At 44.4% G+C, this 24037-nt stretch overlaps 1 protein-coding gene across 1 annotated transcript in view; it reads right to left on the bottom strand.

The window, feature by feature from the left end:
* Positions 1-15199: 15199 nt before the first annotated feature.
* Positions 15200-24037, bottom strand: part of SHQ1 (SHQ1, H/ACA ribonucleoprotein assembly factor) — a 58237-nt gene continuing 49399 nt past the window's right edge. Inside the window, exon 12 of the mRNA XM_075158615.1 lies at positions 15200-18855. Coding sequence (XP_075014716.1) covers positions 18207-18855 — 649 coding nt within the window. The 3' untranslated portion in view covers positions 15200-18206. The remainder of the gene's footprint in view (positions 18856-24037) is intronic.

Raw genomic sequence — 24037 nt, 5'->3', positions numbered from 1 at the left:
GACTAATACCAAAAAACTGGGAAAAGAGAGAAATGCGGGTCAATAAAAGCTATAAGGGTGGTTCTGTCATCAATTTGCTGCACTGTGAAGGACAGACAGCAGCAAGAAGGAAGGTGACCAGGAGCAGAGGCATCCCAAAGCCTTGATAAGATCTGCAATGCTTCTAGCATGGGAAAACAAGCACACACTGCACTGCGTGCAGCAGAGAATTATTACGGAAGACTTGATCATTTTCTGACTTACATCAGTGTAAATCGGGAGTGCCCATGGAATTGCTAAGGTAAAGCCTAAAGTAACAACTAAGCAACTAAAATATCCATCCCGGAAAGTCAGATTGTGCTGAACTCACCCCAAGCATGAGGACACTGGCTCAGGTCCCCTCCCAGGGTGCAGAGAGGAGACATTTGCATCTGCTGGGGGCTCGGGCTGGACTCGGGGAGAGCCTGCTCATGGGCGTACCTGCACCCCTCCACTAAGCCATAAATCTCACCCACTTATCCTCACTCCCCCAATACTACTCCCAGTCCCTTCCAGCGGACCCAACGTGTGCAGGGGATTCAGACATCCAGCGCTCACGTGGGAACTTGCAAGCGTCCACGGCCGCTGTCCCTGAGGAGGACCGCGGGCAGCTAAGGCACCGGGCCAGGCTCGGCCTCGGCTCCCCTCGCCCCACAGACACAGCTGCCAGGAGACCTGGGGCCGGTGGGGTCCCATCGCATCAATCATCGCCTCCGCAAGCTTCTGCTGCTTTTATGCACAGCTTTCCTTCTCATTTAGCATACACAGTAAAACGGGTTAAAACCTAAAGCCATTTATAATAATTATTCTAAAGGTTGTCTATAGGTAATGTAGAAAATAACACTGGATTTGGGAAAAAAAATCCCTTTTAGCTTCAATAAAAGCATTTCAAAGAAGTTTATTTATAGGGTGTGTAAATGTAACTGGAGGGGAAGCAGAGTAAAGGGAGTTCAAAGGGTGTCTGTGAAAAGAAAAAACCCACTGTGTTATTGACACTGCTTCCTGCTTTCTCACACTCAACAACCTTCTTAAAACAAACTAGAGGAAACAACAGCAACAACAAAAAAAAAGCAAGCTACTGAGAGCTATTTGAGATTAAATAATACTTTTTGACCGCTGGTAGGAAAAGGACTGGTCCTGCATTCACGCTTACAATAGCATGCTGCTCCGTACCCCTACTTGCATTGTAGAAGTATCGGAAAGCCCAGAGGGAGCTGAGGGTCGGGGACGGCGGGGGGACGGGGACGGCGGGGGGACAGTGCCTGCCCGATGAGCTGAGCCCTGACCTGCAGCATCAACGGGCTGAGGCGACAGCGTGGTGCTCCCACGAGGTTCTCCCTTGCACTGTAATCACCTAGGCTTATGCCTGGGGTATTTTTTAGGATAAGTGGTTTTCATTCCCTCATACTCAGGTCACCAGTCTCCATCTCGTGAGGACCCCAACTATTTTGGGATGCAGCTCTGGCCTCCCCGCCACAGCCGCTGCCACCGGACTTTGGTGGGACACAGCACCAGCTGCTGGGGGCTGCTCATGCAGACTCAGATCAGGACGTGTGAGAGAAGTTTTCCTGGCAGAAACATGGTTTTAGGCAAAAATAAAGTCATATAGTGCCTCTGTTTCCTCAGGGCTTTGGAGCATCCATAGGCTGAACATGGCTAAGAGGGAGGCTGAGGGCTTCCCTGCAGCTCCCGACTTCTCCAAGGAGCTTTAGCATCTTCCAGCTCATGCTCCCTGACCATGCCTGGCCCTCAGGAAAGCCACCCCCACGCACCTATCGAAAACCCTGTTTTTTCCTTCAGCAGGCTCCCCTGCAAGTCCGTCTGTAGCATTCCCCTTGCAGGTTCTTTCCAAACCCAACGCCTCACCCTTTTCTTCTGGCCTGTCTGGGGAATGGCCACTTTCTCCTGCACTGGCCGATGTTTAGTCTTGCCCAGTCTTGGTTTCCCATTCAACCCTCCTTAGCATCCCCACCCCACTGCCCCCTGCAAATATCGGGTACCTTAGACACGAAGTGATACACATATTCTGACCCACTCATTTCCCTATGAAAGAAGTTAAATCCTTGAGAATAAGAAGCACAGAATTATAAACTGCTAAACCAAGTCACACACAGCAGCTTAGAGAAGGTGAACTGCCTGCCCTCCCATCTCCCCCCGAAAGGCAATGAAGCAGAAATTAAAGGGAATGCAATTTTGCCATATCGTGTATTACAGAAGCCATCAGCAAGGAAGGAGGAGAGACGACGAGCACCAGCTGGCTGGGCATCTCCTGCTCGGAGCAGCAAGGGAAACTACAGCTTCTGGAGGTCTTTGCACATGCAGAGAAGCCGCTCTGCAGATAGTGCCACAGAATGGGAATGGCACTTCTGGATCAGGACCTGTAATTGCAGCTTATTAGATGTGCACCCAGTGGTCTTCAGTAGTTCAAAAACGTGATGGAAAAGAAAAAAAAAAACTGGCAGGTGGCTTGAAAACTGTTTGAGAGAACATGCACTAAGAAAAGTCTGCAAACGCATAAGCGTATTAGAGGTGTGTATTCCGCTGGCAAGAAGCCTATGAGGGGTTGTAAGAAGTGTTCTTCATCCTAGCAGCAGGAAAAATAAACCAAAAAGTGATGGAAGAGGAAGAGACAGTTAAATTCCTTGCAAGAACCAGGGTGGGGAGGGGGGCACACTTGGATAAGGACCCAGGATTACATCCCTCCCGCTCATCCAGCTCCGAGAGGGAAACAGAGGCAGGTGCTCCCGCTGTATCCCGAGGTCCCACCTGGAAACCTGCACCGGTCCTCCAGAGGTGACCTTCCTGCTTCAAACAATTTGTTAATGAAGCCGAGAGGATTTGAAGCACAGGACATGAAAGCTTCACAAACCCTTTAAAATGTCCTCTCTTCTTCGTCTTTTGCTATTCCCTTAAAAAAAAAAAAATCAAAATACATTACATTAGATTACGAAATGAACAGAAAGCCTCGGGAGCCCATATTCCAAATGAGGAAATCAGAGCTCGCCAGGACCGGTCCTTTAGCCCCCGGCTCTCCTAATGAGTGCTAACATCATGGTTAGGGTATACCACAGCAGCTGAGTTTTGGGGGCTGGATCTTAGCCCCCCATCTTGCATGGTCTGGGGAGGAGGCATCTTTAAGCGGAGGAGGAGGAGAGTTTGCAATGCGCTTCACCGAGCGGTGGGGCTCGGAGATGAGCAATGCTGGGTGAAAACAACAGGCTACAAAGGCGCTTTCCTATTTTAAAAGATCAGCATGCTGCAGGAAAGCCGTCGGTTCGGCTGGCTGCTTCCCTTCTGTTTCAGGAGAGCCAGCCAGTGTATCAGATATTCATTCATTTTGGGCTAACTATCTTTTCCATTTCTGAACAGCTTCAATTTTCTTGATGTCTCAGGGAATGGTTTATGAGAAAATAGAGCCTTGAGGGTGGACAGATGGAGAAAAATCTCCCTTCTCACCAAATTGATCACTATAATCTTTCATCTGCTCGGCTGCTGGCATTCAGAGGTGCCGCAGCTCTACCTGCGGAACAGCCCGTCCGGTGCCTGCCGGTGCTGCTGCCGGTGCCGCTCGCTCCTTCCCTGGACTGAGACCTGGGAGGAGGACGGACGGCACAAACCCAAACCATTTCACGTGACAGAAGGAAGAAGAAAGGAAATGGGGGGGGTTCAGATCTGAGGTCCCGCTCCCATGCTGAGCAGCCTCAGGGCTTGCCCACAGACAGGACTGGCACGGATTTAATTGCTGCCCTTGCCCCCTCCCTCTGCTACTGCTATTCTGTGGCATTAAGGAGCTCCATGTCACTACTGCTAATAACGAGAGGAAGAGAAACCCGCCATCCTTGTTACGAAGCACTTGTATAAAAATATATCCATGCCATGGGCTGTAAGCAAAACTGTGATGGCGATGGCAGTGAGACACTGTGGGATCTCCAGTGTTGGCAGAGCTCAAGAATGGGTTAAACAAACAGCTGCTGGGAATGATTTTGACACAGATCAACCTGCCTGAGGGCAGGAAAATGGACCTTGTAGGCTCTGTTCCCTTCCTATGCAATGACTTTGTGGGTACAGTTTTCCCTCCCCGGTCCTGGAAAGTTCTGGGGATGATGAGAATGTGACCAGCTCAAGCTGGCCACTGATGCACCAGTGGTAGAAACCATCTTCCCTCAAAGGGCAACCTTGGTTAGCTGGCATTGAGCAAAATACATATGTAGAAAGGAACATGCAAGGAACAATCATGACACACAAAATTTGACCAGGTCTGTAGGGAAGACAGCTAAGCTTATAGACACCAGCCTACACATTAAGCAATTCAAGTGCCCGCACCGCGACAACTCAGGGTGGAGCCGCAGCGACTCATTTGACCGTCACCTTTCTGGTCCTAAACAGCTTCTCAATCCTCCTTCTTCCCCAGGGCTCACTTTTCACTTCCAGGCTGCCCAAGGCGCTCCGGGGAGCAGCCCCAGCACAGCCAGCTATCCCCCCACGCTCGGCAGCCAGGGCAGCAGGACATTTGCCCAGCCAGGGGGAGGTTTCTTCCCATCAGCAGAAGTTAATACAGACCTGGGGTGAATGTATTCGCAGGAGACCTGTCGGTAAAGCGCACCAGGAGGGTGACACAGCCTCTGAGCAAACACCCGCCAGAGCCGCCCCGACAGCTCGCCCCCCCATGCCCTTCTCTCCTTTGGCTCGAGTCACTCCCGTGACTCTCAATTAACATTTAAGATTTCACTGAATAGCTGGCTGATTTATTTTATTTCTCAGGCTGGTAATTTATGGAAATATATTCTTAAAAATCAAACAAAATGCACTTTACTAATAGATGGGCCATCCTCTGACATTTCGCAGAGTAAACGAGCATTTGTGCCCAGTGGCATGTTGTCCCATGACTGAACCCCTATAAAGGGCTTCAAAAATATCTATTAGCCAAGCTCATTAGTTTAAATATCATTAAAATAAATTGCATTTCTCCACACAGGGCTTGGATAGGCCCCAAAGTGAATACTCTCAGTAGTTACAGGTCAAACACTCATTTACTCTAAGGACTCTTTGCACTGAAAATAGAAAGGGTGTTAAAATTAGTTTACACAACTGCAGTGGTACAGAAGGGTCCTGGTACAGAAATGGATCTGCCCATGCTTCATTGCTCAGCTTAAAAGCATAACATCGAATATACAGAATTTATGACAGATTTGCTTTACCATAAGAATCAACTTTAAAGTTTCCTGCTGGTTCTTCAAACAATAAAAAGATCTTTACCTTAACTGTACTGTTTTTTTAGATTTATTCATTTATGCATTTAACCTGTTTAGAGACCCATTTTAAGGGAATATGTTAAGGTGGGTTTATTTTGGTGTGGCTCAATTTCTCATGATTCTGGTTTCAGTTTGGGGGGGGTGGTTTGTTTGTTTTTCCATTGATCACGCCAAAAAAATTAAACAAAAGTAGCACCGTCTCCATACAAACTGCACAAACTCAATTAGGCTGATTTAAACCACTCCCCATTATCAGGACTGATTTACTGCCCTCTGCTAAGCCGTTGTGCCGCTGCCACGCAGCACCTCCTCGCACGTCCCGCTGTGCTTTGATGCTCCTCTGTCTTCAGCAACAGCTTTCACTAACGGTCTTGCTGCTCGTCCCAGCCCTTGCCCCGAGCCAGGATGCAGCGATGGGCTCGCCGGTGGCCCACAAAGTGCCCCCCTTGCACAACGAACGGCACAAACGAAGCACATGTCTAGGGGATACCTGGAGACGGAACAGGAACAGGCAATGTACTTTCAAACCAGAGTCTGCAGAACTGCACCGCCTATCTTAATGCTCACCCCATAAACCACTTATTTTTGAAGAGCAGAGATGTAACTGTTGATTTATGTTTTCATTGTTGTCAGCTTTGCTGAGCCTAGGGTGCCAAAAGGGAGCATTTCATAGAATCATAGAATGGTTTGGGTTGGAAGGGACCTTAACGATCATCTAGTTCCAACCACCCCTGCCATGGGCAGGGTCACCTTCCAGTAGACCAGGTTGCTCAAAGCCCCATCCAACCTGGCCTTGAACACTTCCAGGGATGGGGCAATAGATTTCCTTCTATTTCTTGTCATACCTCACCAACAACATTGTTTCCAAAACTCTGAATAGTTGCATTTTTATTAGAATATGGAAGTTAATATTATGCAGTGGCATCATTAAAGACATAACTGGGGTGCACGTGGTTGCAGAGAGGTCACACAACCCCTGCTGTGCTCTACGCAACCCCTCTGCTATGGGTGATATAAGGGAGAAGAAATCTAGGGTGGCTCCAACGTCCCTGGACTGAATTTGCAGAACTAATAGCTACCGATGAATAATATCGTCAAGGCATAGTGAACACAGCAACCCACAAAGTGATTTTCACAGCCCTGTCACAGCAGGCTCCTAACAGTCTGAAGCAATCAGGACCTTCGGCCAGGTGTTTTCTATGTCTCGAAAGAAAACCCTCCCAAAACGCCACACCAACCGAAGCAGGCAGTTATACCTCCAGCAGGTATTTGCAACCAGACCTGCAGCTGCTATAACTGCAAACACAAATTAGACAGCAGGCAGTTCTGAAGGCTGGATCTCAGTCATCTCTGGAGTGAAAAGTACATGTTATTACAAAAGCAATTTGTATGTTGCTATTCTCAAAGCATCACATGAGTTGTACTTTCCCTGTTAGCAGCACCTCGAGAACATTACTGCCAATGTAACCGAAATCCAGCATTAAGGTCCCCCTGTTAGGGCTATGACAGATTGCAGGGAGAAACAATGCGGTGATTGAGGACCTGGACTAATCACGCCAATTGATATAAATTACCATGTCAGCTATACCGTTGCCGCAGTCTGCAGGTTTACACCTCATTAAGCTTCCAAGTGCCAAATGAATCAACAGGGTTCAGCAGAACCATTCTTAATTAATTGTTGTAGCAATAGGGAAAAAGTAACGGAAAAAGAGAATCAGAACTCACAGCGAACACGGGCGGGTTTGCACAAACTGAAACTGCTTCTCCGATTTAGCATTTGAGATTAAAGACACCCACGTACTAATCTCAGCCAGAAAATAACTGCCAGGGGCTGGTTTTGGACTAGGGTGGAGTGAAAATACAGGCTGGCGACTTGGAAAAGTTTTTCATCAAGTTCTTCAGTTTGTTTTGCATAGCTCTTCAGGCCTCAACGTTTTGTTGCCTGTGAAATCTCCAGGTTTCGATTTCCCACCCCACCCGCAGCGGGCAGGGGCCACTGCTGGGCACCTCGGCATCTCTTGGAGCTGATGGAATTTGCAATTCGGCAGCTTATTTTCAAGTTTAAGCAGAATGTGTCCATTTTTTCCTGTCTACGTTCCCCAAAGGAAGATGCAAACTTAACAGTGAGGGAAGAGGCCAGAAAAGCTGTGGTCTCACCTCTGGCAGAGGTCCCAGCCTCTTGCTGTATTGAATCTGCCATGCCAGGCTGCCCTAAGGACACAAGATCGAGCTCGGGGAACAAAACATCAGCAGCCACAACAGAGTTTGAAAAGCAAAGGACTCTCCTGTCCCTCACCTGAGCACGATGCCCTTGTCCTCGCAGGTGGCTCTCCTCCAGCACATGGCAGCACCAGGAAGTCTCATCAAAGCCTGGAAGACCTGGAGCTCAGGGCATGCTGTGGAAAACATGAGCACAGCCCGCGGGACTGCAGCATCTCCTGCGGCTGAACATGCAGCCAGCCTCCACAGGCACTTTAACACCTTTTTGTTGCATCTTCAGGATGGATTAAACACAGCCCCTGTGCTCCATCCCAGGCAGCAAACCTGCACTGTGCCTGCTGCCATGCCTGCTCGCACAGCCCCGCAGCTGGGGTGCTCTCCCGAGCAGGAGCAATGTCTCCAGACCAGCAGTCCAGGCTGGCAGCAGGCAGGCAGCCAGGTCGGGTGCAGGCAGCAGGCAGGCAGCTGGGCAGCATCCAGCTCACCAGAGCGGAGTTACACCATCACACCAGCATGCTCATGGAGCAAATCCAGCCGGGACTCCAGCTCACACTCTCCAGGGGAGCTTTGTGTATCATCTTCTGCCTTACCTCACGCGTGCATTACGCCAGCTTAAAATCTCCCTGGAGTTCACATCTGCTTACCACACAGCTTGTAATTGCTTGTGTAACACAATGGTCAGTTTAGCGCTCAAACCGCATTTCCAGATTGGATGTCTACAGGTACTTACATTTTCCCCATCGCTGTCAGTCATCCACCCCATTTTCCCTAATCTATAAAACATCCATCTAATGTTTATATCGCAGTGGGGCTTTGACAGCTACAGCCTGTAGCTGTCACTGTTTTTCTCCAACATTCAGGCCTAGTTACACTAGATCGTCCAGTTACTCTATATCATTGATTAACCTGTAATTTAAGTAATTTGTGAGTAAAATGTAAGTTTAAGATGAAAATAGAATATGAACGCAGATTTGAGCTCTTTCATGCTTTTAACTGGGGAGCACGGCAACAGAGCATCACTATTTCCATTTTAAGGGAAGCGGGGTGCCAGGAGCATAAGGGAGGTGCCCGTGGTCACTCAAGAAAATGACAGCAGAGTAATGAGCTGAAATTACCTGTCCCCCATCCCACATCCTCCTCCTCCTCCTCCTCAACCTCTTTTTTCATCTTTTGTGCCTGGGGTTGGATCCAGTGGAAATATCTGGCCAATTTCAGGGAACTCGGGGCTGTATTAAAATAACATTAGCAGCCAGGAAAACCCGATACTGCAACTCTAGACCTTTTTGCAGGGCCTGGTTAGGTCAGAGGCCCCCGGGGAAGGCAGACGCCGATCCCCGAACCGAGGCAGCAGGCAACTCACTCGCGCCTTGGTGCTCCCAGCACAACACCTCCTGCGTTCCCATGCACGAGAACACGTGCATCAGGGTCTGTATAATATTATCAACGAAAATATCTTCCCATGACTTGCCAAAATCCAATCGATTCTTTTAAAGGACTGTTCTGGGACTTCACCCACTTCCTCAGATTAATTTGAATCATGCCTCCTCCCGACTTAATACATCATCATTTTCTTTAGTTTTTCTTTTTCCCATATAAATCTATACTAAATTAATAAAGCTGATGATTCATTAAGCAAAAATGATCTTAAACCACATTTCTAAGCCTCAGAATTCCTGTTCTAGCAACTATCAGTATTAAAAAAAAATATTAATTGCAGTTTGATTTTGATAAAGTTGGGGCCAAAATTATTTATTTACATTATAAATATTTTGTTCTCTTACATTTATTACTGCAATCGGTGCGATAACATTTCCACGTTTATTTTAAGGGATTTAAGGTGCAAATTGGAGGATTAGCAATCCAAACAGAATAGCAGGAATAGAAATAGGCTTCCAAGCCCATTTATAAACAGCTAATTGCCAAAGACTCTCTGTTAACAGCATTCTGCAGTGAGACAAGTGAGGAGCCTGACACTGGAAGGCAGGTTCTTGTGTGGAAAGTCACTTTACACCTCAATTACAGCTTCTGCCAACCACTTCAGATCTGAAGTACGATGTTTTCTCTGGTGAGAGGATACCATTAGTGCAAGGAGCAGTCAGCACCGAGGCTGCGAACTGAGCAGCACCCAGGGAAATCACCTCGCAGGGGGAACTCCTCAGATTTTTGTTTTTAGCCACTTTGAAAAGCAAATTGATTAACACACACACACACTCATGCGTGCGCACACGCATGCTTCTTTTGCCCCCTGTGCTACTTAGATATTCATTGACACCCAATCAGCTTTGCAGTTAATAAGAAAAGCATGATTTAGGACTTTTCATTAGGGTCATTAAGAGCATGGTATTAAGGTTCCACAAGCTTATTGTTTCACCAATATAGAATAGGTTCAGGAAAGACATATCACTGTAATTATTCATAACTCAAATCCCTAAGGATTTGAGAGCATAATCACATTAGCATTGGTACCTTTTTGGAATAAAGATTTTTCCCAATTTTCAGACAGTACTATTCCACTTATCCTCAGAGACCCTATATATCCTCCACTACTGTGACCGATGAAGTTTGCTGTCGGACATCTGAAGACAAAAGGGAACTTTCCGCCAGCACTCCACACCAAATCCTTGCCTAATACTTCAGACCATGGATGAACAACTAGAGCGCTGCCAAACCTCGGTTTAGTTTCATAGCTGTCATGGATGATCCTCACAACTCCGACTTTGATACAGCCTGGTGTGTCACTGCAGATGAAGTGGTGATCCTTCCCACGCGGTGCCACAGCAAGCTCGCAGGCACGCCAGTGTTTCTGCTTCTGCACCTTTGCCTCTGCTGTTTTTCAAAGCAGCAGGCACGCTGTTGCTTTGCAAGCCTGAGCGGGATACACGTACCGCAGAGTTAAGAAAAGCACATTAAGTATTGTAACTTAGACCAGATCTCATGGAGAAGCAATTTCAGCTCACTCCTTTACCCCCAGCTATAAGGACCAGGCACAAACAGACCCGTCACTCAGGACAGGTATAAAGCAGTCTGGGAAGGTGATTGGAAGGATAGACCAAAAATCTCAACTTTCTATTGCACTCTTGGTTACGTGACTGTTTCAGACAATTCAATTCGTAAATTAATGACAGGACTTACAATTCCTGAGTAATCTGCCAGGTACAGCAAAGTTAGTATATACCACGTGGACACAATCAAACCTGCATGGATGCACACAGTATATAACTCCTTGCAGCGCTGTCCCAAGGTGCAGAAGCACACAAAAAAGCGCTAAGGCAATTTGATAGCCTTCTCCTTTCCAAGTGCGTTACTCCCAGGACATTACAGTCCCTGTGCATTACTCGGTTACGATGGCACACAACAACGTTCTGGCCATTTTTTTATTCCTCAAGTATTTTCCAGTCGGACTAACAGATAATCTGATCTGATGAGTTACCTGCTTCCAGTTGTTAGCAGCCTAGCAGAAATTAGCAGGAGAGCGAGCAACACGTTATCCTATTGCCACTATTGATCCGTCAGCGATCCTGAGAGTATGAAAGGGAGAAGCAGCTCTGGAGGCATTAGGCTACTTGTCTAGGACAGCAAATACTGAAAAGCAATGACAGCTCGTCCCTGTGCTCTGCCTGGTACTCCCTGCTCCGGCTCCGATAGTCCTGAGAAACTTCTTCCTAAATCCACAGTACAAAGTATTGCACTTGCTTTTTAGAACATCATCACTGAAACACAGATTTGCAGGCTCAGATGCTTTGACCTTGTCTGCTTTTACACTTCTGCATTCAGATTTTAAAATTAGTCATCTAATTGCAGGTAACTGCTTTTAAATTCGGCCGAATGGGACATAAATCTTGCTGAATGAGAAATGCAGGTCTCTATAGTGAAATAGATTAAGCACTGCTACACTCCCCATTTTGTTTCAAGAATTCAGTTGCAATTGCCTGCTCTAATTTGAGATGGTAAGTCTCACTATAGGGTAATTAAGCGCACAAGGAGCTCAGGAGAGCTGCCTGCCAGCACCTGGCAGTGGGATTCCCCTTCCAGAGGCACCTGCACTAAATGGTAATTCCTTCCCTCCATTTCCCACTTCACTCCCCGATGCTTCTCCCGGCAGCTCGGAAGAACAGATGGAGCAATCACCCTCCTCCTCTCCACAGTACGGACCCCTGCTGCTACCCAGCGCCTTATGCAGTTGTAATACACATAATTAGGCAAATCAATGGACAATGCAGCATATTAGAGGAGGAGGAGTTACATCAAGGCAAAACACGAATCCCGATTTATTTACTGCAGGAAATGGGATATTTCTGCATAATTGCCAAAAATTGCGGACACAAGAGGAAAACTCACGACAGCCCTGGCAGGTAGGGTGCCGCAATCAGGTCACTAGCTGGACTATTTGGAATACAGCTGAGGGGAGTTTGTTCTCATCTTGATATGCAGTTGATTTATGCCTTAAACATCTCATTACCATTTATGAGTTATACTCCCAAATCTCTCACACATCCATAATTAGAGAGAATGCTGTTTACTGCCATTCACCCTACCACTGACTCCACATTGAAAAGCACAACCGAAGGTTGCAAAATCCTTGTTGCAAGCAGCAGCCCTCCCTGCCCTTCATGGAAAGCCACAGCTTGCACGGCAGAGGCCAAGCACACACAGCTGCTGCCTCCTGACAAAACCGGCTGCTGAACTCTCTCCTCCCGCCGCTCCCCAGGCACAGCTTTAAGGTCAACGCTGGCTCCGTGCTCCCTGCCCAGCAGCTTCTCTCCTCCTCTCCTTCACCCCTTGCAGCTCCCAGCCCACGAAAGGCAGGAGACGGTGGGGCCTCACCATATCCAAGTGGCAGAACAGAGGCGTGGGAAGTAAAATATATCGACATAAAGAGCAGGCATGCTGCGGACAAGTGTCCAGTGATGTACAGAGACGGGACTTCCAAGAGCAGCTTAGCACATGAGGAGGGGGGTTCTGCACTGAAAGCGGGGTCATGCATAGAGAAGAGTGGTGCAAGCCAAATCAGTGATAAGAAAGAGAGAGGCTATTAAATTTCTGGGCTGTTCAAAGAAGGTGATCTGCTTGCCAAGAGGAAACACCAGGGATCTGTTTCCAGTGCTAGAAACAGTCTCGCACACGCACCATGGGTTTTATCCTGGTTTACTGACTCAGAGCAAGGCTGTGCCTGGGGATCACCCAAGAACAGGACCTTTCCATAAGAAAACCATCAAAGTATTGTTCAAGCGGTAATGAGGCCTCACAGACCTCACAGATCCCCCTGGGCAGAGGGCTGAGAGGTCCGTTTTACAGAGGTATCGATACACAGTGGAACGGAGAGCCAAGCCTTCAGACACATCCTTTTGTTATTTTTTTTAAGCAGCCTCTGGCATCTAATTTTGGTCAGGTTTGTCTAACTTTCAGGGGTCTAGAGGACCAGTGACTCCAGCTGGTGTGGGTGAGAACCGCAGCTCCCAAGGCACCGGCGGCCTTGAGTCAGACACTCGGATAATGATACACAAAAAGATATTTAAGAATATATCAGAAATTGTAGGTTTTAGCCTCTTGCCCTTGCTCAGCACAAGTCAGCAGCAGAGAAAGAAGTCTCTGCTATCAGATTTGAGCTTTATTCCTTTTTACTGTATTTCTGTGTTCCCTTTCCAAAGCCTGGGCCTTTGTGAAGGTCCCAGTCAGGCCCGGTACCTCTGTGAAACCAGGGAAAATAATTTGCGAAGTCACTCAGAACATCAATAGCGAAGAGAGGGACCGGGCACTGAACTCCTAGGGTTACTGGTTAGGAAGGTTACCAACTGGCTGACCTTGCTAGTTTATAAACCTGAAACTTTCTGTTCTTTTCCAGGCTCATCACTAACCAGCACCACCCGACTAAAAGAAACTTCTCCCACAGAAATGATCGGCTGTTGGGTCAGAGCTGTCCTCCTTCACGGAGCTCTGCCAACATCTTAGTCCTCACCAAAGAGACAGCTTTTGTTCTTGTCCTCGAGCATCCTCCACAATGCTGCCAACTGTGCTGAATGGTATTGCGGCTTTTGAATATGAGAAAATTTTCATGAAATGCAAACCAACATTACCAAATGCATTTCAAGTCTCCAAATGCAGCATTTGTGGAAATGGTACTGTCACTTCTCCAAAACCTAAGAATATAAAAATAGTATGATTTACGGTGGGTACCACAATACTACAACCCCAAATTTACTGTGTCAATGCAAAATCATGCCTCACATGCCCACATAACCACAGGCTGCAGCCCACTTACCACTAAAAAGGAGAGAAACAGATCCATGACAGGCTCAGAAAATACTTTAAATTAGTGACTTGCTAGGACAACTGACACTAATGCCATTTGTTTGTATGCTGTAATGGTGTAAATATCATCCACTGCTGAAATATTTAAGAAAATAGTTTGCAAGTTCCTATTAGACCCCATGGGTGCTGCACCCTGCTCACTGTAGAGACTCTTGGGGCGGGGGTACCGTATTTGCTCTGTGTGTAAACACCCAAGTACAACCATAGCAATTCCATATTCATTTTATTCTCCCAGCTTATCTTCTCACAGCTCTGGAGTGCATTCTTCCTTATCTTGGAGACAAATGGCCTCCACGGAGAGCTCTAAACAGCAGAGCTATTTATCTGTTTGACATGTGTTTCCCTGTTTGTTTTCTCCAGCCTTGAGACAGTCGGCTCAGGCTTTGTCAATATTCAGCTGTGTCAATGGCAGAGGGTTGCCTGGCCCCTTCACTCCAGTGCTGTGAATCAATTTCTTTGCCATATTTATCGTTTACTGTAGTAAATCAAGTCTAATCAATGCTTTCTTCTTTTGATACAGAACAAACCCTTTACCAACTTTTCAGAAAGCTGGCTGGAATTAAAAAAAGCCAGGGGAAAAAAATTCAGTACTAATTTTTTCTTTGGAGAAAGAAATGAAAAGGTGGCAATGTTCTGTGGGTGGCAGTCCCCATCAAAAGAAGGAGGGGGAAAAAAAGGTTTATCTACTGATTGTTTCCAGTATTTCACTTGTTGCTTTTAACACCTTACTCTTAAAGCACTACATGAACAAGTGTCTCCCTGTCTAACACCCCCATTCTTTCAGAGCCAACTCCTGGACGCAAGGGACTCCCTCCCTCTGCACACACACATTGTGTTGCCCCCTCAGTCCCACCAAGCAGCAGAGCCAAGGCTTGAGAACACTGGAGTTGCCTTCATTCTCATTTACCAGGGCTTTTACACCCGGGCAGCTCAAGACAGCAGGGCTGGCACATGTGCCGCCGAGAGCACAAACAGCGCCTGCAGATCCCTCTCTCCTGCTACCCTTGGCAGGAGCAGCACTCCAGGCAGCAGTGAGGACGGAGAACAGACTCCCCCAGGGCCTCAGGCAAGAATCCAGGCTGCTGCCATTCACTTACCCAGGGAGATCAGCTTTCTGTAAGGTCAGCTCACAAACATTCTGCGAAGATGTGGGGCTGGGAACGAGACCTTGCCTTCACTTGGGTCTGGGTGAGAATGGAGGTCGATGCTGTCCCAACAACAGTCTGCTGCGGCACAGAAATGTCAGGACGTTAACTGGAGCCATCTTCCCACGGCCACCTTAGTTGACTTCAGGGAAGCTCTGCACCACTGCCACAACATAAGGTTGGGACAAAAACGCTCTATTTAGACAGCCTAGATCTCTAATATAAAGTTAACTGATTAAGAAGACATTAAACAAGTTACGTTTCCAACTCCATTTAATCTCTCTCCCAGAGCACTCCATACACCTCAGACAACCCGCTTTCCACTCCTCCAGCAAAATCCCACAGCTCTTCCCCTCTCAGGCTTAGCTCATATTCAAACTTATTTTCAGTAGGAATTGTGTCCAGACACTGCAATTCTGTCCCCTTCAGACTGATTACGATGATGAGCAACAAATGCCTTAGAACAAAGTATTGGCTGTGCTACAAATAAGCTTGGGTGGATGGGGTGGGGAGGGGCACTAGAAATAAGGAGAATTTTAAAACCAACAGAGCACACGACACACGTATTGAGTTCTTCCTATATCAGCCAATTTCCAGCCTGGAAAACCTGCATAAGAACAATTCCTATGGATTCATCCAAATAGCTCCTCTACATAAATTTGACTCCTTAGTGGAGTTCACTCACTTCTTTCAGAACCCACAGCAGCTTACGAGATTCAGAGGTTGGGAGTGGTGGTGGGGTTTGGGTTTTTTTTGCTTTTCCCAAGTGTTTGTGGTTCATGGACTCAACAAGTCTCAGTTTTGGCTAAACAAGGCTACAGAACTCCACTTTTCTTTTAAGTCTCTCTGTGTGTTCTTTTTAGCGAAGCAAGGCGTCTTTCATACAGACGTTGCTCATCCTGAGCTCTCTGGGTGTGCTGGATAATGCAGCCACACATGAAATTCTTATCACCCAATATGGAAAAACTTCCCACCCTACCACTACAAAGGTCACATAAAATTGCTATCAATCAATATATAAATCAAAATTCATTATCAGCTCCACAACCACTAAACGCAGAGTTTTGCAAAAAGGCAATGATGAACATCAACCCTGGACAAAGAGGGGAAGAAAACTGGGAATGGGAAGGGGCCTCAGGGTACAACACACCACAGCACGTTTCCCCAGGTGCAGGCATACAGAGGAATAGCAGAGCAGCAGCAGAAGGGAAGACAGCATGCTGCAGACCTGCAGAAGTGAGCAGGCACTACTATGTTTTCGGAGGCAGAAACAGAGCTCAACTACGCAGGGTCTCAAAGGCAAGGACATCAATGACATGTAAGCTACCTGGGAGTTAACATCTGTGTGCATGCCACGTTCTCATCTGGCATTTAGTGTGGCATCACATTGTATGGACACTAAAGATATTTACACCCAAACTGGATTCACACAGACATGATGGAAAAGGCTCAAAAATGGCATAAATAAATTATGCTTTTAGGCACACAGAGGAAAGAACAAAAAGATTAACCAAAGATGTTGTCCTCACTCCAGAAGAGGCAGCCAGCCCTTGAACGTAAGCAGTTCTGTTGGAAAAAGAGGAACATTTTCCTCAGTCTGCCACAAAATGGGAGAATGGAGGGAAAAAAAAAAACAAACACAAAACAAAAGAGCACTGAAAACATGGGATATTACAAATACCTATCAATTTTCACAATGTGTATTTCCTAACTCATAGCCTTCTCCAGCCCATATTCAGTTGAAGGAAGTTTCAGAGTTCATACCTGTAATTTGGGGAGAGAGGGAGGAGGGTACTTTTTTTTTCTTAAACTTGTTTTTTCCCCTCTCTCAGACATATGCTGCATAATTGCAGCTACAGTGTAGATTTTATTGCTAGCATTTAGAAGAGTAAGTGCTCACTGACATGCAAGATGGGAAAGGTTCCTCCCCTGGGGATGACAATACAGAGACTGATTAAGTGACCGGTAGGTATTTAAGAACATAAAAAATATTGGCAGATCAGGGTTGCAGTTCTTACTGAACAGAGTCAGCACAAGAACAGAGCTAGCCTGCTGATTTCCAGCAGGGTGTAGCATTGGTGAAGAGTAAGTCTTTAAGCTTAGGATTTTCATACACTTTTTAATAGTAAAAAGGTTGAAAAGTAATCACGGCTTGCTCCTCCAGAGGCATGAATCGGGTGCTCCTGCTGAATCAAACCTGGTGGTCTATGTCCTATCCTGCTTCTCTTCCAAATCCTTTTATGGAGATTGAATAGTAGAATATAATTTGCAGTAGCTACTTGATTTCAAGAACCTATCTACAGTTAACAGAAATTCACATAAAATATATTGGATTATTTTAACATTATAAAGACAAAAAGGAGCAAATGAGTTGGCCAAAGCTACTAGTGACAGACTAATAACAAAGCCAGGTCTAGACAGCACAGGTTTGCTTTCAGTCCTATACTCAAGACCACTGTACCGCGTTGTTTCTTCATTTTGGTTAACATTACTGTGGTGATATTAAGAGTATATGCAGAAAGAAATAGAAATAGTTAGGACTTCTGTTCTTTAAAGAGCAACAGTAGCGTCCACATGTGGAAACATTTCAAAAACAGCACAAAAGAATAAATACATGACAACACTGTTGAAATAACTTATGTAAGAACTGCAGAAATATAAGCTATAATCCTTCTATCTTGCACTGATGATAAAGAAATTTCATTTATTTTGTACAAAAAATAGAAAATTTTCATATATTTAAAAATAATTTGTCAGCACTATTTAGACTTTTAAAGGTATAAACATTATTTTTGAAGTGGTTAGCTACAAAGCATTTTAAAATTAAAAAAATGCAGCAAAATGTCATAAACAAGTTTATACAAACATAATGAGGATATTTTCCAAGTAAATCCCAACAGCTAAAGATAACTAAAATGATGCTACAACTCATTTCAGTTGTATTCGATTAGGACATCATTCTACTACCAAAGAAGCTTAATGAAAACTGTTTCTAGAAGTTTACCGAAATTACACATTCCCACACGTAGAGATCAAATCTGAGACTGTTGAATCAGAGAAGAAAAATAAAAAGCTAACTATGAGTGTATCTATCATACAATCATATCAATTCTTTTCAAAGCAGTCTTGTCCTCCAAACTGTCAACACAACAAAGAAGAAAAATATCAACTTCTTTCCGCAGCTCAGGATAGCCTTGGGAACACCTCATTATAGCAATGAGCTGTGTTACTAGTGGGTTACACCATGTTCTAACATGGTCCTTTAGTATTCATCTTCATTTGTGCTGCAAAGAAAAAGCAATGGGTTTGTCTTTGAAGACACCTCCAAGAAATTTCCTTTCCCAGTAGTATCTTTTGAAAATCTGTCAGGTTCAGATACATGGTTTTCTTCTTGTTCCTGTAAAATGCAGCTTGCAGTAGCCAATCCTTCAGGCTGTTCTGAAAGTCTAATTGCAGTGTGCATTTGCTTTTCTAATTCTTCCACCAGTTTTCCAGGAACAGATGTAGACTGCAAAAAAACCTTTGATTTTTCATCACTAACCTCAAACGTCGAAGTGTTTGTGCCCTGCCTTAATCCATTACAGTCAATAAGTGGAGCTGTCCTCTCCGCTTGAAGCGTGCCTTGTAAAGAATTTATTTTCCCATCTTCACTGGTTGAGGACTCTCGCTCATCTGAATCAGCGCCTTCTGTCCCAGATGATGAAGTACTGCTTGATTCTTCAGAGTCACTTGTCTCCGACTCAGAGGAAGGCAGCTGTTGCTTGGAAACTGTGCCAGCAGCTTTTAACATGCTCTCTTCCTCTTGTACCAGCACTGCTGCTGCTTCCAGCTCTTCTAGTTCAAATCCTATGTGGGACTTAGCGAGTGTGGTTTTCTGCAAGGATTCAGAGAGTGCAGCCAACTTTTTTGACCTTTAACAAAGAACAAGATATATTATTCAACTTTACAAACAGAACTTTCCCATTTGATAACAAGAACACAAATCTTAAACATTTCTACTATTCGCTTAGTTTGCAAAGAACTTTCTTCTTCAATGATTCTAAAAGTAGATACTATAGGGGAAAAAAAAAATCAAAAGTATTCATAATTAACCATTATTTTGGGTAACTTCTCCCACAAGGCTAGGCAATATCCCACTGAAAGTCTTCAGTGACATTTTCAGAAAAGATACTGCTTCTTTGATGTTTCAGCAATACACAGTAAGGGAAAACATGGATTTCAGATCAACCCTTTTCAGGACTGCTGTCTTTAGCAGTGAACTCTGCAGTATGTGGCTTGCTGGATTAAGTTCATATGCAGCAAAACCATTTTGTTTTAGTACCCTTTCAGATACGTCTGTTAAATGCAGCTGAAGCGATAGAGCACAGCTGATGAGGTCCATCTCAATGACATACTATCCTCCTTTAACAGCTAGCTTGGTGCACCCATGATAGCAGGAGATGTTCAATATACTGTCTGAAGATTGTGCTTTACCTTTCATTTGTAATTCAGCTGAACTATAATTCAACAAAAATATCAGGACCATTTAGGTAAACACCTCTAATAAAGCAGGCACGCTACGTCAGCTTCAAATTTTTGGTACAGCCATACCCATTTCCTCAAGTGTTTTGAAGTCAGCACGTGCTTTACCAGAGAAGTGCATCATGGATTTATAAACAGAGAGAACAAGAAGTAAGAGAGTGCCTTGAAATGGAGGGGTGGGGGGCAGAGGAGAAAACGGGTATAAAATAACAAACATACATCCTGTTTCTTGTTGTAGAGTTTTGCCTCAGACTATCAATCAACTTTTCACCACTTCCTGCAACAGCAGGTCTACTATAAATCCTGCAGTAACTGACTGGGTTTCATTTCCTCTGCCAAACCTGCTAACCTGCAAGGCATGACACACTGACACTGGAGCAAGTAGCTGATAATGTAATACATGACTCCTGCGAGGCAAAAGTTAAAGTGCTTGTTCTCTCAGTTGAATGATTTTAAAGATCTTTATATTCTATTTCCCAGGGGGCATAATTACTCAGTATAACATAGACGCTTCAATTTTTTTTGCTCCTAAAGGAATTGTATTTAAAAGTGGGGGAAGGGAAATTCAATGCAGCTTCTTACACATTTTACAGACAGTGCAAGATTTAAAAGCTGAACTTGGAATAAAACATATTCAACTTCCTTAGTTCAACCCATAGACTAGAAAACTAAGAAATAAGTGTTTACCAGAAGTAACTGAAGAAACAGAGAACAATTCACATTTCTAGGATTTCTGAATCTAAAGCTAAGAATTAAATCACAACATTATCCTAGCAGCCTCCAATATAAACACAAGTACCACATTTTAAAAAGGTGCTTACTTAAAACACTATCCTAATTTGTTCTTTTTGGTGATATATTTCCATTTTATTTTTATCAAGAACTTGAATTTTTCCTGAAAAATTATGGAGGATTTGAGAAATTGCCAACCTAATTAGGAACAAAGAAAGCATTCTTCCCACTCCATAGGTAAAAAGAAAGAAAAAGAAGCCAAGCGATACACAGAAAGGTTCATGAAACCTCGCAGGTAGGTGGTAACAGAATAACTGGCTTGCAGGGGAATCTGTTTCCTGAACACACTGGTGAGAAGCTGGTTTATACTCCGAGTCACAAGAGTTTATATCCCTTTCAGAAAGCACTTTGCTTTGCTTTTGAAACAGTCTCTCCTTCCTTCTAACTACACGCATGTATGTGTGTGCACATGCCCCCTTCCCCTGTAAGAGTTGTTAATAATATGAAGATACAATCCTTTTTCCTGTCCTATTGCCTGACTGCCCACAAGAATACGAGCTCCAAAAGCTTCATATGCATTGTGACAGAGAACACTGGGTTTTACCCATTTTATACGTAGTTCCTTTTAATTTCATTGACAGCCATGAGCAACTCACTGTAGGCACAATTTCCTCTAGTGATACACCTTCAGCTCCAGTACCTCAGTCTCACCTACCTGTTTTATTATTACCATTATAGATAGAAAATCAATTTTGAAAGTCCTGTTTGTCCTCACACCTCTTCTATCATATCTGCCACTTTGTTTCCCAATCCTATATGTATTGTTTGCCTTTTCCCTACTTCTGTTGTTCTAATTTTTCATGCGTATTTTTCTGCTAGATACTCTCAGTCCTTGAAATCACTCCCATAAAATCCTCTTCTCTTTTACTGCTCACTTGTAATGCAGTTAACACCTCAGATACAGAAACGTGTCACATAATTGAATCATGTATTAAGGAGATGTATGGCACCATGTACTTTGTGGCATTAATAAATACTTCACTGTGCTCCAGATTACTTAATGCCAAGTGTTAAGGAAGAAAATACACAGTGATATACTAATTTGACTCAACACACATTATATTACTAAATTAGATGTAGCACTACTGACAGATAAAAGAATGGCCTCTCTAAAGCAGCAAGTGTTTGATCACTCTATACACAAATGCATTTTTATCAATGAGTTCGAAGAGAATGAATGAAAACGCTGGTGCCTGACAGCTACAGACAAACACCTGTCCTACTGGACCAACAGAAAAACTGCAAAAGGCATTCTTAGTCTGAAAACCCTGGGTTAATTCCTTCTGAGTGATCAAAATACACTACAAAATAACGATAATAACTGATTTCATAAAACAACTGTGGCTTCAAGTTTCATGTTTAGTCCTTTCTCCCAAAAGTTTTGATAGAACTACTGAGAGAGGACATGCTTTTTATCTTTACAAAGGATTACAGAAAAAAAGCCATTGATTAAACAGCCTGCTCTTCCCTTCTAACAACAACAGCACAAATGGATACTCTGCTTGGATGAGTAAATGCCTGCAAAAGGCCAACAATTCCATCTATCCTCTTAACCTCCACAACTGCCTTCCTTCAACTCTCTCACATAGTGGTCCATGGAGCAGTGTGATTGCCACACCATGCACAAGGACAGAGCGCGTTTCAGGAAAGGGGAAGGGGTCTGGACTTCATGCAGACCTCCACAACCTTCTTCCTCTCTGCACCATCAGTGCCCCAAAGATCATGTCAGGCCAACCACAATAGGAATCTTCTAATAAATCATTAAAAAACCTAGAAGATTATTTTACTGCTTTTTTTAGCTCTTAGCCACATCAGGTATTTGATTTAAACTGGATTTAAACAGCATGAAAAAGTCTCTTTTCAGTTACTGAGATTTCTTAGTAGGGTAAATGTTTCCTCCCAACGTTCACTCTAGTCATCAAGTCTCTTACAGGGAGGAAAAAAAAAAAAAAAGGACAGTCTACAGAGCTCAACATTTCAATATGAGAAACAAACTCAAACTGTAACGCTCTTGACAAATTTATACATAAAAGCAGAAAACTCCACTCCCCAACTTTCCAATCTTCTATTAAAAGAAACAAAAAATGAGCACTTGAAGAACAGCTGGGGTTTTTTTCTCCCCCTGTGCAAGGGACTAACAGAATTACAATTAGCTATCAGTCCATCTTGTTTAAGGCAATTATCTAATTTCAAGGAGAACTGAGTTTCAGGAGTGCATTTCGCATAAGCCTCAAGAAAAGGCGGCAGCACTCCCTGGACAAAAAACAAGGCAAACAGCATAAAAATCAGAGCATGGAAATTCTTTCAACAGGAGACTGTGGGTCTCTGAGCTAATGATTTCCCTAGCTGAAAGGTAAGCAACAATTCAGGAAACAAAAATGAGACACCAGAAATGAGATATCATGCATTAGAGACTTGTAGTAAACAGGTCCTGCTGTTTCCAAAATCTTTTAAGTAGTGTTTTAGAGATTAGACAGCAAATACTTTAATTTTTCAAGTATGGTTAATGGAATCGCATGATTACTTTAAGACATGCTCATTCAGTATGCACATTTGTGGTAATGATATCTTATTATTATGGTAATAGTGTTCTTACATAAACACGCATAATGGGCTTTAAAGGTGCTACACAGGATAATTATTAGTTATCGAGATGTCAGTTGCTTAAGGAAAATGTTTAATTACAGGTTAAACTGATCAGATGCATGTTTTGTTTAATGTATAGCTTTGAGGACCAGATAACAACAGAGGCATCTCAGGTCTTGTCCATGCAGTCTGGAATTCAAATTCCAAGACAGAACTACTGTAATCCTTGTCTAGGCAGCAGTAGAGTTTCTCCATGCACTAGAAGAAGAAAAAAATCTTGTTCCACAGGTCTCAGATTATAAAAGAGTAAAACTGAAGTGAAAAGAACAAAGAATCAAAGGAGATTTAGCAAATAAAAGGAGATGGATAAAATAAGGAAAAAAAAGAGGATTATGGCAACAGGAAAGGGAAATCATTACAGGTTTACAGCAATATCCACCTGTGGCAGCATGAAGAAAAGTGATGGTGATGCAGACTGCAGTGCTGAGACAACCAGCAGCCGGGGTGGGAGGGAAGCAGGACACAACTTCTCCAGTGTCCTGGTTTCATCTGGGATAGAGTTAATTTTCTTTCTCATAGCTGGTATATGTTTTGGATTTAGTATGAGAATAACGTTGATAACACACTGATGTTTTTTTAGTTGTTGCTAAGTAGTGCTTACATAGTCAAGGACTTTTCAGCTTCCCATGCTCTGCCAGGTGCACAAGAAGCTGGGAGGAAGCATAGCCAAGACAGCTGACCCAAACTGGCCAACAGGGTATTCCATACCATATGATGTCATGCTCAGTATATAAGCTGGGGGAAGAAGGAGGGGGGGATGTTCAGAGTGATGGCGTTTGTCTTCCCAAGTAACCGTTACGCGTGATGGAGCCCTGCTTTCCTGGAGATGGCTGAACCCCTGCCTGCCGATGGGAAGTAGTGAATGAATTCCTTGTTTTGCTTTGCTTGTGTGCGCGGCTTTTGCTTTACCTGTTAAACTGTCTTTATCTCAACCCATGAGTTTTCTCACTTTTACACTTCTGATTCTCTCCCCCATCCCACCAGGGGGGAGTGAGCGAGCAGCTGTGTGGTGCTTAGTTGCCAGCTGGGGTTAAACCACGACATCCAGTTAAAGACTAATGCTCCCACAAGCTCCAGTTCTACCTTCTGTTCCAAGGAGTAAAGACGGCACTAGGATCTGACGAATCAAGATAG

The sequence above is a fragment of the Calonectris borealis genome, chromosome 10 (assembly GCF_964195595.1).
Source record: "Calonectris borealis chromosome 10, bCalBor7.hap1.2, whole genome shotgun sequence".
Taxonomy (NCBI): Eukaryota; Metazoa; Chordata; class Aves; order Procellariiformes; family Procellariidae; genus Calonectris; species Calonectris borealis.
Note: the sequence above shows the minus strand (reverse complement) of the source record. Positions and strands in the feature narration are given on the sequence as shown.